At 51.6% G+C, this 12,491-nt stretch overlaps 1 protein-coding gene across 1 annotated transcript in view; it reads right to left on the reverse strand.

Moving 5' to 3' along the window:
- LOC311229461 (acyl-CoA desaturase-like) overlaps nt 1-12,491 on the reverse strand; it is a gene marked incomplete at both ends in the record, with an annotated part of 48,819 nt that overhangs the window by 22,466 nt on the left and 13,862 nt on the right. Inside the window, one exon of the mRNA XM_084315542.1 lies at nt 4,879-5,084. Coding sequence (XP_084171668.1) covers nt 4,879-5,084 — 206 coding nt within the window. The remainder of the gene's footprint in view (nt 1-4,878; nt 5,085-12,491) is intronic.

Raw genomic sequence — 12,491 nt, forward strand, 5'->3', positions numbered from 1 at the left:
AGAGACACAGCGCCTCACTATCTCAGCAGAGAGAGCAGAGACACAGCGCCTCACTATCTCAGTGGAGACACAGCGCCTCACTATCTCAGCAGACACACAGCGCCTCACTATCTCAGCAGAGACACATCGCCTCACTATCTCAGTGGAGACACATCGCCTCACTATCTCAGTGGAGACACAGCACCTCACTATCTCAGTGGAGACACAGCGCCTCACTATCTCAGTGGAGACACAGCGCCTCACTATCTCAGTGGAGACACAGCGCCTCACTATCTCAGCAGAGAGAGCAGAGACACAGCGCCTCACTATCTCAGCAGAGACACAGCGCCTCACTATCTCAGCAGAGACACAGCACCTCACTATCTCAGCAGAGACACAGCGCCTCACTATCTCAGTGGAGACACAGCGCCTCACTATCTCAGCAGAGACACAGCGCCTCACTATCTCAGCGGAGACACAGCACCTCACTATCTCAGCAGAGACACAGCACCTCACTATCTCAGTGGAGACACAGCGCCTCACTATCTCAGCAGAGACACAGCGCCTCACTATCTCAGCGGAGACACAGCGCCTCACTATCTCAGCAGAGACACAGCGCCTCACTATCTCAGTGGAGACACAGCGCCTCACTATCTCAGTGGAGACACAGCGCCTCACTATCTCAGCAGAGACACAGCGCCTCACTATCTCAGCAGAGACACAGCGCCTCACTATCTCAGCAGAGACACAGCACCTCACTATCTCAGCGGAGACACAGCGCCTCACTATCTCAGTGGAGACACAGCGCCTCACTATCTCAGCAGAGACACAGCACCTCACTATCTCAGCAGAGACACAGCACCTCACTATCTCAGCAGAGACACAGCGCCTCACTATCTCAGCAGAGACACAGCACCTCACTATCTCAGCAGACACACAGCACCTCACTATCTCATAAGAGACACAGCGCCTCACTATCTCAGCAGAGACACAGCGCCTCACTATCTCAGTGGAGACACAGCGCCTCACTATCTCATAAGAGACACAGCGCCTCACTATCTCAGCAGAGACACAGCGCCTCACTATCTCAGCAGAGACACAGCGCCTCACTATCTCAGCAGAGACACAGCGCCTCACTATCTCAGTGGAGACACAGCGCCTCACTATCTCAGTGGAGACACAGCGCCTCACTATCTCAGCAGAGACACAGCACCTCACTATCTCAGCAGACACACAGCACCTCACTATCTCAGTGGAGACACAGCGCCTCACTATCTCAGCAGAGACACAGCACCTCACTATCTCAGTGGAGACACAGCGCCTCACTATCTCAGCCGAGACACAGCACCTCACTATCTCAGCAGAGACACAGCGCCTCACTATCTCAGCAGAGAGAGCAGAGACACAGCGCCTCACTATCTCAGTGGAGACACAGCGCCTCACTATCTCAGCAGAGACACAGCGCCTCACTATCTCAGCAGACACAGCGCCTCACTATCTCAGCAGAGAGAGCAGAGACACAGCGCCTCACTATCTCAGCAGAGACACAGCGCCTCACTATCTCAGCAGAGAGAGCAGAGACACAGCGCCTCACTATCTCAGCAGAGACACAGCGCCTCACTATCTCAGCAGAGACACAGCTCCTCACTATCTCAGGCAAGAGAGATGACAAAGGAATGCCAATTGCATCATTAAAAAAAATCCCACATGTAGCCTATCTTGATGTGCATTCTTTAAGTTTTTTTTTCTTTCGTCCGGTTGTGGGACTCATGGTTGAGCCTCCTCGAGGTGTCAAAAGGCCTAATTTTAACAGGAAAACCTCTTGTATTTGAAACCCTAATCTCGCCATCACCCTCTCTTCAGCGGCCCATGTATCGTTTCGGAGCGCCTGCTTATCTGTTGACATCAGCAGCAAACCCGTGTTGGGACAACCTACACCGGCCTGCATTTACCATCCCGATATTTGCTCAGTCATGACTCTTTGCGGTAATAATGACCTTCTGGAATAGCGAGACCCAAGTGGGATACACTCGGTCCAAAAGGGTCCAAAACCGGAGAATCTTTCACACAAGACCCATTTGACACGGCCCTGGCTTTTAAAACTACATAGGGAAAGTAGGATGAGAGGGCTATAGTTTGAAGATGATCCAAAAGAAACCAACTTCCCTAGACAAGGTGTTCAGAGTGACATTGAATATATTCCATTTGCAAGATTTGTCAGTTTTTCAGGCTTTGAAATGCTCTTATTTTACATGTATACATTATTATGCACTATTTATCATTTATATTCTCTTCTAGAATTCCCGGCGAACATTTTTGTAACCATAAACAAGACGATTCAAATAAATGTAGTTGAAAGGAATATGCAAACATTATGGGAAATGCACTTAGCGTCTTCTCCAGAGTCGGAGAAGAAGATGCCAGTTTCCCCTCGGTGCGTTCACTAGAAAGTGATCCGACTGAGAGCTAGCCGAGCACAACCCTCATAGGACAACCCTAGCTGTTGGCCAAAAACAGTCCATAGCTGCTTCCATTCATTTGTGCTAGCACTGCCCGATTTCTTTGATTTCCTGATAGCTTTCTACTGAACACAGAGAGGAAATTGGTTATCCATCTTATCGTCTGACTGTGGAGAGCAAGATATTTCCTATAATGTTGGCATGTGCCTTTAAGTAAAAAGTATAGTTCCTTCTAAAATGTATTGGGAGTAAAAGTTCCCCCTGGAATTAAAATACACAAGTATAGCTACTTCTGCATTTGTACCTCATTGTCTGCATTTTTACTCATTGTACATCGTCTGCATTTTTACTCATTGTACAGTGTTATTCCTCTTTTACTGTATGAAGCACATTCTCAGGGGCTCATACAGAACCAAGCATTTCACTGTAAAGTACATGTACCTTATATGTGAGAAATAAAAACAAACTTGAAACTCAAAAACTGTAATCAAGTACAGTATTTGAGTAAAATAACTTGGCTACCTTCCTTCTCATCTCTTTTGAACCGTCATCTTGCATAGGCCAATGTACAATAAACTGCAATGTTAATAAGTATCATCAGTGGAGGCGGCTACGTGGCGTAGTGGGCAAGGCGCTCACCACGAAATCTGGAGACGCTGGGCTTGCCTGTTCGAGCCCAGCGCTCCACATTTGCTTTCAGTTTAGCTGGTCGTCCGTACTAATACACATTGGCCGTATTAGGGGGTGGGAAACTGATGGGTGGGGATCGGGCGTTGTGGACAGCGACTCCTACAGGTCGGTTGGTGCGCCTGCGCAGTAGAATCAGAAAGTGTCGGGGGCAGCGTGAGCCTCCCACGCGTTACTCCTCGCCACTGAGAGATCAGGCTACGCAGGTGAAAAGATGCGACTGCTGTTACCTCAAGTACCGGAGGGGACTTGTGCTATGTATGACTTAGTCCACATTGCAGCCGGCTTGTGGGAGGCAAGAAACAGCGTTCGTGACAGGGGAGGGTTGAATTGGATGATACGAAATTGGGATGGGAGAAAATATAGAAAATGGGATAAAAAAGTGGATCAAAAAAAATTATCATCAGTGGTTTTAAAATAGCATTGAGTACCTTAAATTATAGTAATTAACATAATCTGTAAACTAAAACTTGCTCACGGCCATTTCCCCAAGGGGATCAATAAAGGAATATCTTATCTTATTTTGGACCAAGATAGAAATGGGGGATTTAAGGCCTTCACACGTCTGGGGTACAAAGAATTTGGGGGACATCTTCGGCTTCACTTCTTGGCGAGTCACCGCGCACGCTTTTGAGAATCGGCTCAAAGTTTGCAGGTACCTTTACAAGCTAATCAAAGTACACTAAATACAGCGGAGACATGTTCGTACCCCGCAGAAGGGGCCCGGGTGCAGCAGGTTACCCCCCGCCCTGATGGGACATACCCCAGTCGTAGGGCTGGGCGATATGGCCTAAAAATAAAATCTCCCGCTTTTTTCACACCACATCCGATTTTAATAAAAAAAAATCTCTTAAAAACGCCAGGGAAATCATTCAAATAAGCTTTGTTTTTATTTGACACAAAAGATTTATCAAACCAAGATGAATTTCCCTATTGGGATTGAAGTGCAAACCTAACTTTCACCAATCTTCACTTAAATAATTTTTTTAATAATATATATATATTATATATATATATATTATATATATATATATATATATTAAACTAAATAAGACTCGTGCACATCTAGTTGGACCTCGACTGGAGGTGCAGGTCAGCGCAAGAGAGATATATAACTAAAGGGAGAAAACCTTCAAAATGAAAGAAGGGACCGCACACTCCTAGGACTGGTTTTTGCTTTTTTATTGCACAACGTGTTTCGCTTCCGCTTCATAGCACCTGAGGAAGCAGAAGTGAAACACGTTGTGCAATAAAAAAGCAAAAACCAGTCCTAGGAGTGTGCGGTCCCTTCTTTCATTTTGAAGGTTTTCTTCCTTTAGTTATATATCTCTCTTGCGCTGACCTGCACCTCCAGTCGGGGTCCAACTAGATGTGCACGAGTCTTATTTAGTTTAATATATATATATATATATATATATATATATATATATATATATATATATATATATATATATATATATATAAAAGGTTACTCTTGATCAAACGAAGATGAATGTCCCGAATGGGATTAATAGTGCAATAACTTGCCTTTTCACCAAACTTCACTTAAAAACAAATAAAGGTGCCTCTTGATCATCAACCAAGAATGAATTTCCCTATTTAGGATTAATAAAGTGCAAATCTAACTTTCACCAAACATGACTTTTTGTAAAATAAAAAGGTGACTCTTGAGAAAGAATTAGAATGAATCGATTTATCGCCCAGCCCTAGCCGCCAGTCGTCGCCCTCTCCCTTTTTCGTTTTCTCATCTTACCTCCTCTGGAACATGACCACCTTGTCCGCCCTCAGGTCGCCCATCTCCAGCTTGCCGCCCTTCTCGATGACGTCGGGGTGCTTGCGCACCAGCAGCCAGCCAATGTGGGAGAAGAAGAAGCCGCGCAGGGCGTTGTGGGGGTCGGCGTCCGTCTCGGAGAACTTGTGGTGAACCCGGTGGTCCCTGGCCCACTCGTAGATGTCATTCTGTGGACGCGGAGTCAAGTTAAAGTTACACCTACTGTAGACTTCAGTATATTTTATTCTATTTTTTTTATTCTATTCTTAGGCAATTTGATTTTTTTGTTATTCTTATTCGTGACCCGTCTAAATGTTGAGCGGTTTGCAGTGTCCCTCTGGATAATAAAAGTATTTCTATTCTATAAGTTCTTTATGGTCAAATGCACAACGATACAGGGGGCATTGCAGGTAATGAAATGTTTGCGTTTCAAGCACAATTAAGAAACTACAATGAATACAGGAATGGTAACAATAAGTAGTAGTAGGATAGAATATGAAATGAGGTAAGATAAAATTGTCATGCGTATAGTGTATGTGCATGTTAAGGTGTGTGTGTGTTCAATAAGGGTTATAAGAGATGTATATATATATATATATATACACACACACACGTGCATAGGGTTGGGTACCAAACTCTATACTTTTAAGGGTACCAACCGAATTATATCAGTACTACAGAGTACCGATTCACGCTAGATCAATCTGTACCAGATTTCTGTACCTTTACATGCAATATGCTATGAGGGAGGCTTTTCCACATATATATTACAGTCTTATCCCTTGGGTCTTTGGAAAGACCAGGCGAGGTTAGAGGAGTTTGATTATATTTACCGAGGATGGCCAGATAATGTTGATATTTAAACATTAAAAAAAAACATAATGAGATTTTAGGAACTGGTACCGGTTAAAATGTGAACGGTACCCAAAACTATACTTGCGCAGGACTCAAATATCTATACTGTATGGCCTGGAAATGCACAACTAGATTCATCATCACCAGATTAAGGGGCCCAGCAGCGAACAAAAGCGATTAGATGTATAATGCTCAGATCAAATGTAAATATATCCGTTGAAATCCAAGGAAAAATCATCTGCATACTGCATTCTATAATGTGACCAGCGCTGGTAGGATTTGAATGTGAATTCACCAATAAGAGTGTTTCTAAACTCAAAAAGCTCTACGTAAAAACATGTTGACGAGAGTATTAAGCGTCTAACGAATATCAATAGATCCTTTGCTAGCTATTGCTGTCAAGGCACTGACGATGATGATGATGATGGTGATGATGATGATCTTTCTAGGGATGCACCGATACTGCTATCGGATATTGGTCCGATAACTGGGCTAGAATAGAATAATGGTATCCCGACAATTTCCCTCAAGCTAAAATCCGATACCAAGAAACGCATCTAACGTGCCAGAAATCAAAGCAAAAGTGGCAATATAACTGAGAGGGTACACATACCCTCATCTCGCACCTTGCTGCCCATGCGCATGTCCAGTTAATTATATTGTATATTGTTTACACTTCCTTTTTATTTGATTACTTCTCCACTGTAGTATAATTCTGTGACCTGTACCATGTCTTCTACTACCTGTACCTCCCCTCCCCCTCCCCCATGCTGCTATGATGCCCGAATTTCCCCCAAGGGAATCAATAAAGGAATATCTTATCTCATCTCTGACACGTTAACTCTCCCCAATGGAGAAAAACATATTATATCTCAATAATCTTTGTCCAATACCATTAAAAAGTAACAGACCGGAACTCTAAATCATAAAAAGTTGGGGGGGACCGGTGTGTCCCTAAATGCCTCCCCCCTTCCCTCGGTGTGTCCCTAAATGCTTCCCCCTTCCCTCGGTGTGTCCCTAAATGCTTCCCCCTTCCCTCGGTGTGTCCCTAAATGCTTCCCCCTTCCCTCGGTGTCCCTAAATGCTTTTCCCTCCTTCCCTCTGTGTCCCTAAATGCTTTTCCCCCCTTCCCTCGGTGTGTCCCTAAATGCCTTCCCCCCCCTTCCCTCGGTGTGTCCCTAAATGCCTTCCCCCCCCTTCCCTCGGTGTGTTCCTAAATGCTTTCCCCCCCTTCCCTCGGTGTGTCCCTAAATGCTTCCCCCCCCTTCCCTCGGTGTGTCCCTAAATGCCTTCCCCCCTTCCCTCGGTGTGTCCCTAAATGCTTCCCCCCCCTTCCCTCGGTGTGTCCCTAAATGCTTTCCCCCCCCCTTCCCTCGGTGTCCCTAAATGCTTCCCCCCCCTTCCCTCGGTGTGTCCCTAAATGCTTCCCCCCTTCCCTCGGTGTTTCCCTAAATACTTCCCCCCCCTTCCCTCGGTGTGTCCCTAAATGCTTCCCCCCCTTCCCTCTGTGTGTCCCTAAATGCTTTCCCCCCCCTTCCCTTGGTGTGTCCCTAAATACCTTCCCCCCCCTTCCCTCGGTGTGTCCCTAAATGCATTCCCCCTTCCCTCGGTGTGTCCCTAAATGCCTTCCCCCTTCACTCTGTGTGTCACTAAATGCCTTCCCCCCTTCCCTCTGTGTGTCCCTAAATGCCTTCCCCCCCCTTCCCTCGGTGTGTCCCTAAATGCATTCCCCCCCCTTCCCTTGGTGTGTCCCTAAATGCCTTCCCCCCCCTTCCCTCGTTGTGTCCCTAAATGCTTCCCCTCCCTTCCCTCGGTGTCCCTAAATGCCTTCCCCCCCCTTCCCTCGGTGTCCCTAAATGCTCCCCCCCCCCCTTCCCGCGGTGTGTCCCTAAATGCTTCCCCCCATTCCCTCGGTGTGTCCCTAGATACTTCCCCCCCTTCCCGCGGTGTGTCCCTAAATGCTTCCCCCTCTTCCCTCGGTGTGTCCCTAAATGCTTCCCCCCCCTTCCCGCGGTGTGTCCCTAAATGCTTCCCCCCCTTCCCTCGGTGTGTCCCTAAATGCCTTCCCCCTTCCCTCGGTGTGTCCCTAAATGCTTCCCCCCCCTTCCCTTGGTGTGTCCCTAAATGCCTTCCCCCCCCTTCCCTCGGTGTGTCCCTAAATGCCTTCCCCCCCTTCCCTCAGTGTGTCCCTAAATGCTCCCCCCCCCCCTTCCCTCGGTGTGTCCCTAAATGCTCCCCCCCCTTCTCTCAGTGTGTCCCTAAATGCTTCCCCCCTTCCCTCGGTGTGTCCCTAAATGCTTCCCCCTTCCCCCGGTGTGTCCCTAAATGCTTCCCCTCCCTTCCCTCGGTGTCCCTAAATGCTTCCCCCCCCCCTTCCCGCGGTGTCCCTAAATGCTTCCCCCCCCCTTCCCTCGGTGTGTCCCTAAATGTTTCCCCCCCCTTCCTGCGGTGTGTCCCTAAATGCTTCCCCCCCTTTCCCTCGGTGTGTCCCTAAATGCTTCCCCCCCCTTCCCGCGGTGTGTCCCTAAATGCTTCCCCCCCTTCCCTCGGTGTGTCCCTAAATGCTTCCCCCTTCCCTCGGTGTATCCCTAAATGCTTCCCCCTTCCCTCGGTGTCCCTAAATGCTTTTCCCTCCTTCCCTCGGTGTCCCTAAATGCTTTTCCCCCCTTCCCTCGGTGTGTCCCTAAATGCCTTCCCCCCCCCTTCCCTCGGTGTGTCCCTAAATGCCTTCCCCCCCCTTCCCTCGGTGTGTCCCTAAATGCTTTCCCCCCCTTCCCTCGGTGTGTCCCTAAATGCTTCCCCCCCCTTCCCTCGGTGTGTCCCTAAATGCCTTCCCCCCTTCCCTCGGTGTGTCCCTAAATGCTTCCCCCCCTTCCCGGGGTGTGTCCCTAAATTCTTCCCCCTCTTCCCTCTGTGTGTCCCTAAATGCTTCCCCCCCTTCCCTCGGTGTGTCCCTAAATGCCTTCCCCCTTCCCTCGGTGTGTCCCTAAATGCTTCCCCCCCCTTCCCTCGGTGTGTCCCTAAATGCCTTCCCCCCCCTTCCCTCGGTGTGTCCCTAAATGCCTTCCCCCCCTTCCCTCAGTGTGTCCCTAAATGCTCCCCCCCCTCTTCCCTCGGTGTGTCCCTAAATGCTCCCCCCCCTTCTCTCGGTGTGTCCCTAAATGCTTCCCCCCTTCCCTCGGTGTGTCCCTAAATGCTTCCCCTCCCTTCCCTCGGTGTCCCTAAATGCTTCCCCCCCCCTTCCCGCGGTGTGTCCCAAAATGCTTCCCCCCCCCTTCCCTCGGTGTGTCCATAAATGTTTCCCCCCCCTTCCCGCGGTGTGTCCCTAAATGCTTCCCCCCCTTTCCCTCGGTGTGTCCCTAAATGCTTCCCCCCCCTTCCCGCGGTGTGTCCCTAAATGCTTCCCCCCCTTCCCTCGGTGTGTCCCTAAATGCCTTCCCCCCCTTTCCTCGGTGTGTCCCTAAATGCCTTCCCCCCCCTTCCCTCGGCGTGTCCCTAAATGCCTTCCCCCCCTTCCCTCGGTGTGTCCCTAAATGCTTTCCCCCCCTTCCCTCGGTGTGTCCCTAAATGCTTCCCCCCCTTCCCTCGGTGTGTCCCTAAATGCTTCCCCCTTCCCCCGGTGTGTCCCTAAATACTTTCCCCCTTCCCTCTGTGTGTCCCTAAATGCCTTCCCCCCTTCCCTCGGTGTGTCCCTAAATGCTTCCCCCCCCTTCCCTCGGTGTGTCCCTAAATGCTTTCCCCCCCCTTCCCTTGGTGTGTCCCTAAATGCCTTCCCCCCTTCCCCCGGTGTGTCCCTAGATACTTCCCCCCCTTCCCTCGTTGATAGATACTTCCCCCCTTCCCCCCCTTCCCTAAATGCTTCCCCCCCTTCCCTCGGTGTGTCCCTAAATGCCTTCCGGTGTGTCCCTAAATGCTTCCCCCCCCCCTTCCCTCGGTGTGTCCCTAAATGCTTCCCCCCCTTCCCTCGGTGTGTCCCTAAATGCTTCCCCCTTCCCCCGGTGTGTCCCTAAATGCTTTCCCCCCCTTCCCTCGGTGTGTCCCTAAATGCTTCCCCCCCCTTCCCTCGGTGTGTCCCTAAATGCTTTCCCCCCCTTCTCTTGGTGTGTCCCTAAATGCCTTCCCCCCTTCCCCCGGTGTGTCCCTAGATACTTCCCCCCCTTCCCTCGTTGATAGATACTTCCCCCCTTCCCCCCCTTCCCTAAATGCTTCCCCCCCTTCCCTCGGTGTGTCCCTAAATGCCTTCCCCCCCTTCCCTCGGTGTGTCCCTAAATGCCTTCCCCCCCCTTCCCTCGGTGTGTCCCTAAATGCCTTCCCCCCCCCTTCCCTCAGTGTGTCCCTAAATGCTTCCCCCCCGCCTTCCCTCGGTGTGTCCCTAAATGCTTTCCCCCCTTCCCTCTGTGTGTCACTAAATGCCTTCCCCCCTTCCCTCTGTGTGTCCCTAAATGCCTTCCCCCCCCTTCCCTCGGTGTGTCCCTAAATGCATTCCCCCCCCTTCCCTTGGTGTGTCCCTAAATGCCTTCCCCCCCCTTCCCTCGTTGTGTCCCTAAATGCTTCCCCTCCCTTCCCTCGGTGTCCCTAAATGCCTTCCCCCCCCTTCCCTCGGTGTGTCCCTAAATGCTCCCCCCCCCCCTTCCCGCGGTGTGTCCCTAAATGCTTCCCCCCATTCCCTCGGTGTGTCCCTAGATACTTCCCCCCCTTCCCGCGGTGTGTCCCTAAATGCTTCCCCCTCTTCCCTCGGTGTGTCCCTAAATGCTTCCCCCCCCTTCCCGCGGTGTGTCCCTAAATGCTTCCCCCCCTTCCCTCGGTGTGTCCCTAAATGCCTTCCCCCTTCCCTCGGTGTGTCCCTAAATGCTTCCCCCCCCTTCCCTTGGTGTGTCCCTAAATGCCTTCCCCCCCCTTCCCTCGGTGTGTCCCTAAATGCCTTCCCCCCCTTCCCTCAGTGTGTCCCTAAATGCTCCCCCCCCCCCTTCCCTCGGTGTGTCCCTAAATGCTCCCCCCCCTTCTCTCAGTGTGTCCCTAAATGCTTCCCCCCTTCCCTCGGTGTGTCCCTAAATGCTTCCCCCTTCCCCCGGTGTGTCCCTAAATGCTTCCCCTCCCTTCCCTCGGTGTCCCTAAATGCTTCCCCCCCCCCTTCCCGCGGTGTCCCTAAATGCTTCCCCCCCCCTTCCCTCGGTGTGTCCCTAAATGTTTCCCCCCCCTTCCTGCGGTGTGTCCCTAAATGCTTCCCCCCCTTTCCCTCGGTGTGTCCCTAAATGCTTCCCCCCCCTTCCCGCGGTGTGTCCCTAAATGCTTCCCCCCCTTCCCTCGGTGTGTCCCTAAATGCTTCCCCCTTCCCTCGGTGTATCCCTAAATGCTTCCCCCTTCCCTCGGTGTCCCTAAATGCTTTTCCCTCCTTCCCTCGGTGTCCCTAAATGCTTTTCCCCCCTTCCCTCGGTGTGTCCCTAAATGCCTTCCCCCCCCCTTCCCTCGGTGTGTCCCTAAATGCCTTCCCCCCCCTTCCCTCGGTGTGTCCCTAAATGCTTTCCCCCCCTTCCCTCGGTGTGTCCCTAAATGCTTCCCCCCCTTCCCTCGGTGTGTCCCTAAATGCCTTCCCCCCTTCCCTCGGTGTGTCCCTAAATGCTTCCCCCCCTTCCCGGGGTGTGTCCCTAAATTCTTCCCCCTCTTCCCTCTGTGTGTCCCTAAATGCTTCCCCCCCTTCCCTCGGTGTGTCCCTAAATGCCTTCCCCCTTCCCTCGGTGTGTCCCTAAATGCTTCCCCCCCCTTCCCTCGGTGTGTCCCTAAATGCCTTCCCCCCCCTTCCCTCGGTGTGTCCCTAAATGCCTTCCCCCCCTTCCCTCAGTGTGTCCCTAAATGCTCCCCCCCCTCTTCCCTCGGTGTGTCCCTAAATGCTCCCCCCCCTTCTCTCGGTGTGTCCCTAAATGCTTCCCCCCTTCCCTCGGTGTGTCCCTAAATGCTTCCCCCTTCCCCCGGTGTGTCCCTAAATGCTTCCCCTCCCTTCCCTCGGTGTCCCTAAATGCTTCCCCCCCCCTTCCCGCGGTGTGTCCCAAAATGCTTCCCCCCCCCTTCCCTCGGTGTGTCCATAAATGTTTCCCCCCCCTTCCCGCGGTGTGTCCCTAAATGCTTCCCCCCCTTTCCCTCGGTGTGTCCCTAAATGCTTCCCCCCCCTTCCCGCGGTGTGTCCCTAAATGCTTCCCCCCCTTCCCTCGGTGTGTCCCTAAATGCCTTCCCCCCCTTTCCTCGGTGTGTCCCTAAATGCCTTCCCCCCCCTTCCCTCGGCGTGTCCCTAAATGCCTTCCCCCCCTTCCCTCGGTGTGTCCCTAAATGCTTTCCCCCCCTTCCCTCGGTGTGTCCCTAAATGCTTCCCCCCCTTCCCTCGGTGTGTCCCTAAATGCTTCCCCCTTCCCCCGGTGTGTCCCTAAATACTTTCCCCCTTCCCTCTGTGTGTCCCTAAATGCCTTCCCCCCTTCCCTCGGTGTGTCCCTAAATGCTTCCCCCCCCTTCCCTCGGTGTGTCCCTAAATGCTTTCCCCCCCCTTCCCTTGGTGTGTCCCTAAATGCCTTCCCCCCTTCCCCCGGTGTGTCCCTAGATACTTCCCCCCCTTCCCTCGTTGATAGATACTTCCCCCCTTCCCCCCCTTCCCTAAATGCTTCCCCCCCTTCCCTCGGTGTGTCCCTAAATGCCTTCCGGTGTGTCCCTAAATGCTTCCCCCCCCCCTTCCCTCGGTGTGTCCCTAAATGCTT

Source organism: Notolepis coatsorum (assembly GCF_963971535.1).
Source record: "Notolepis coatsorum genome assembly, chromosome: 6".
In the NCBI taxonomy this organism is placed as follows: Eukaryota; Metazoa; Chordata; class Actinopteri; order Aulopiformes; family Paralepididae; genus Notolepis; species Notolepis coatsorum.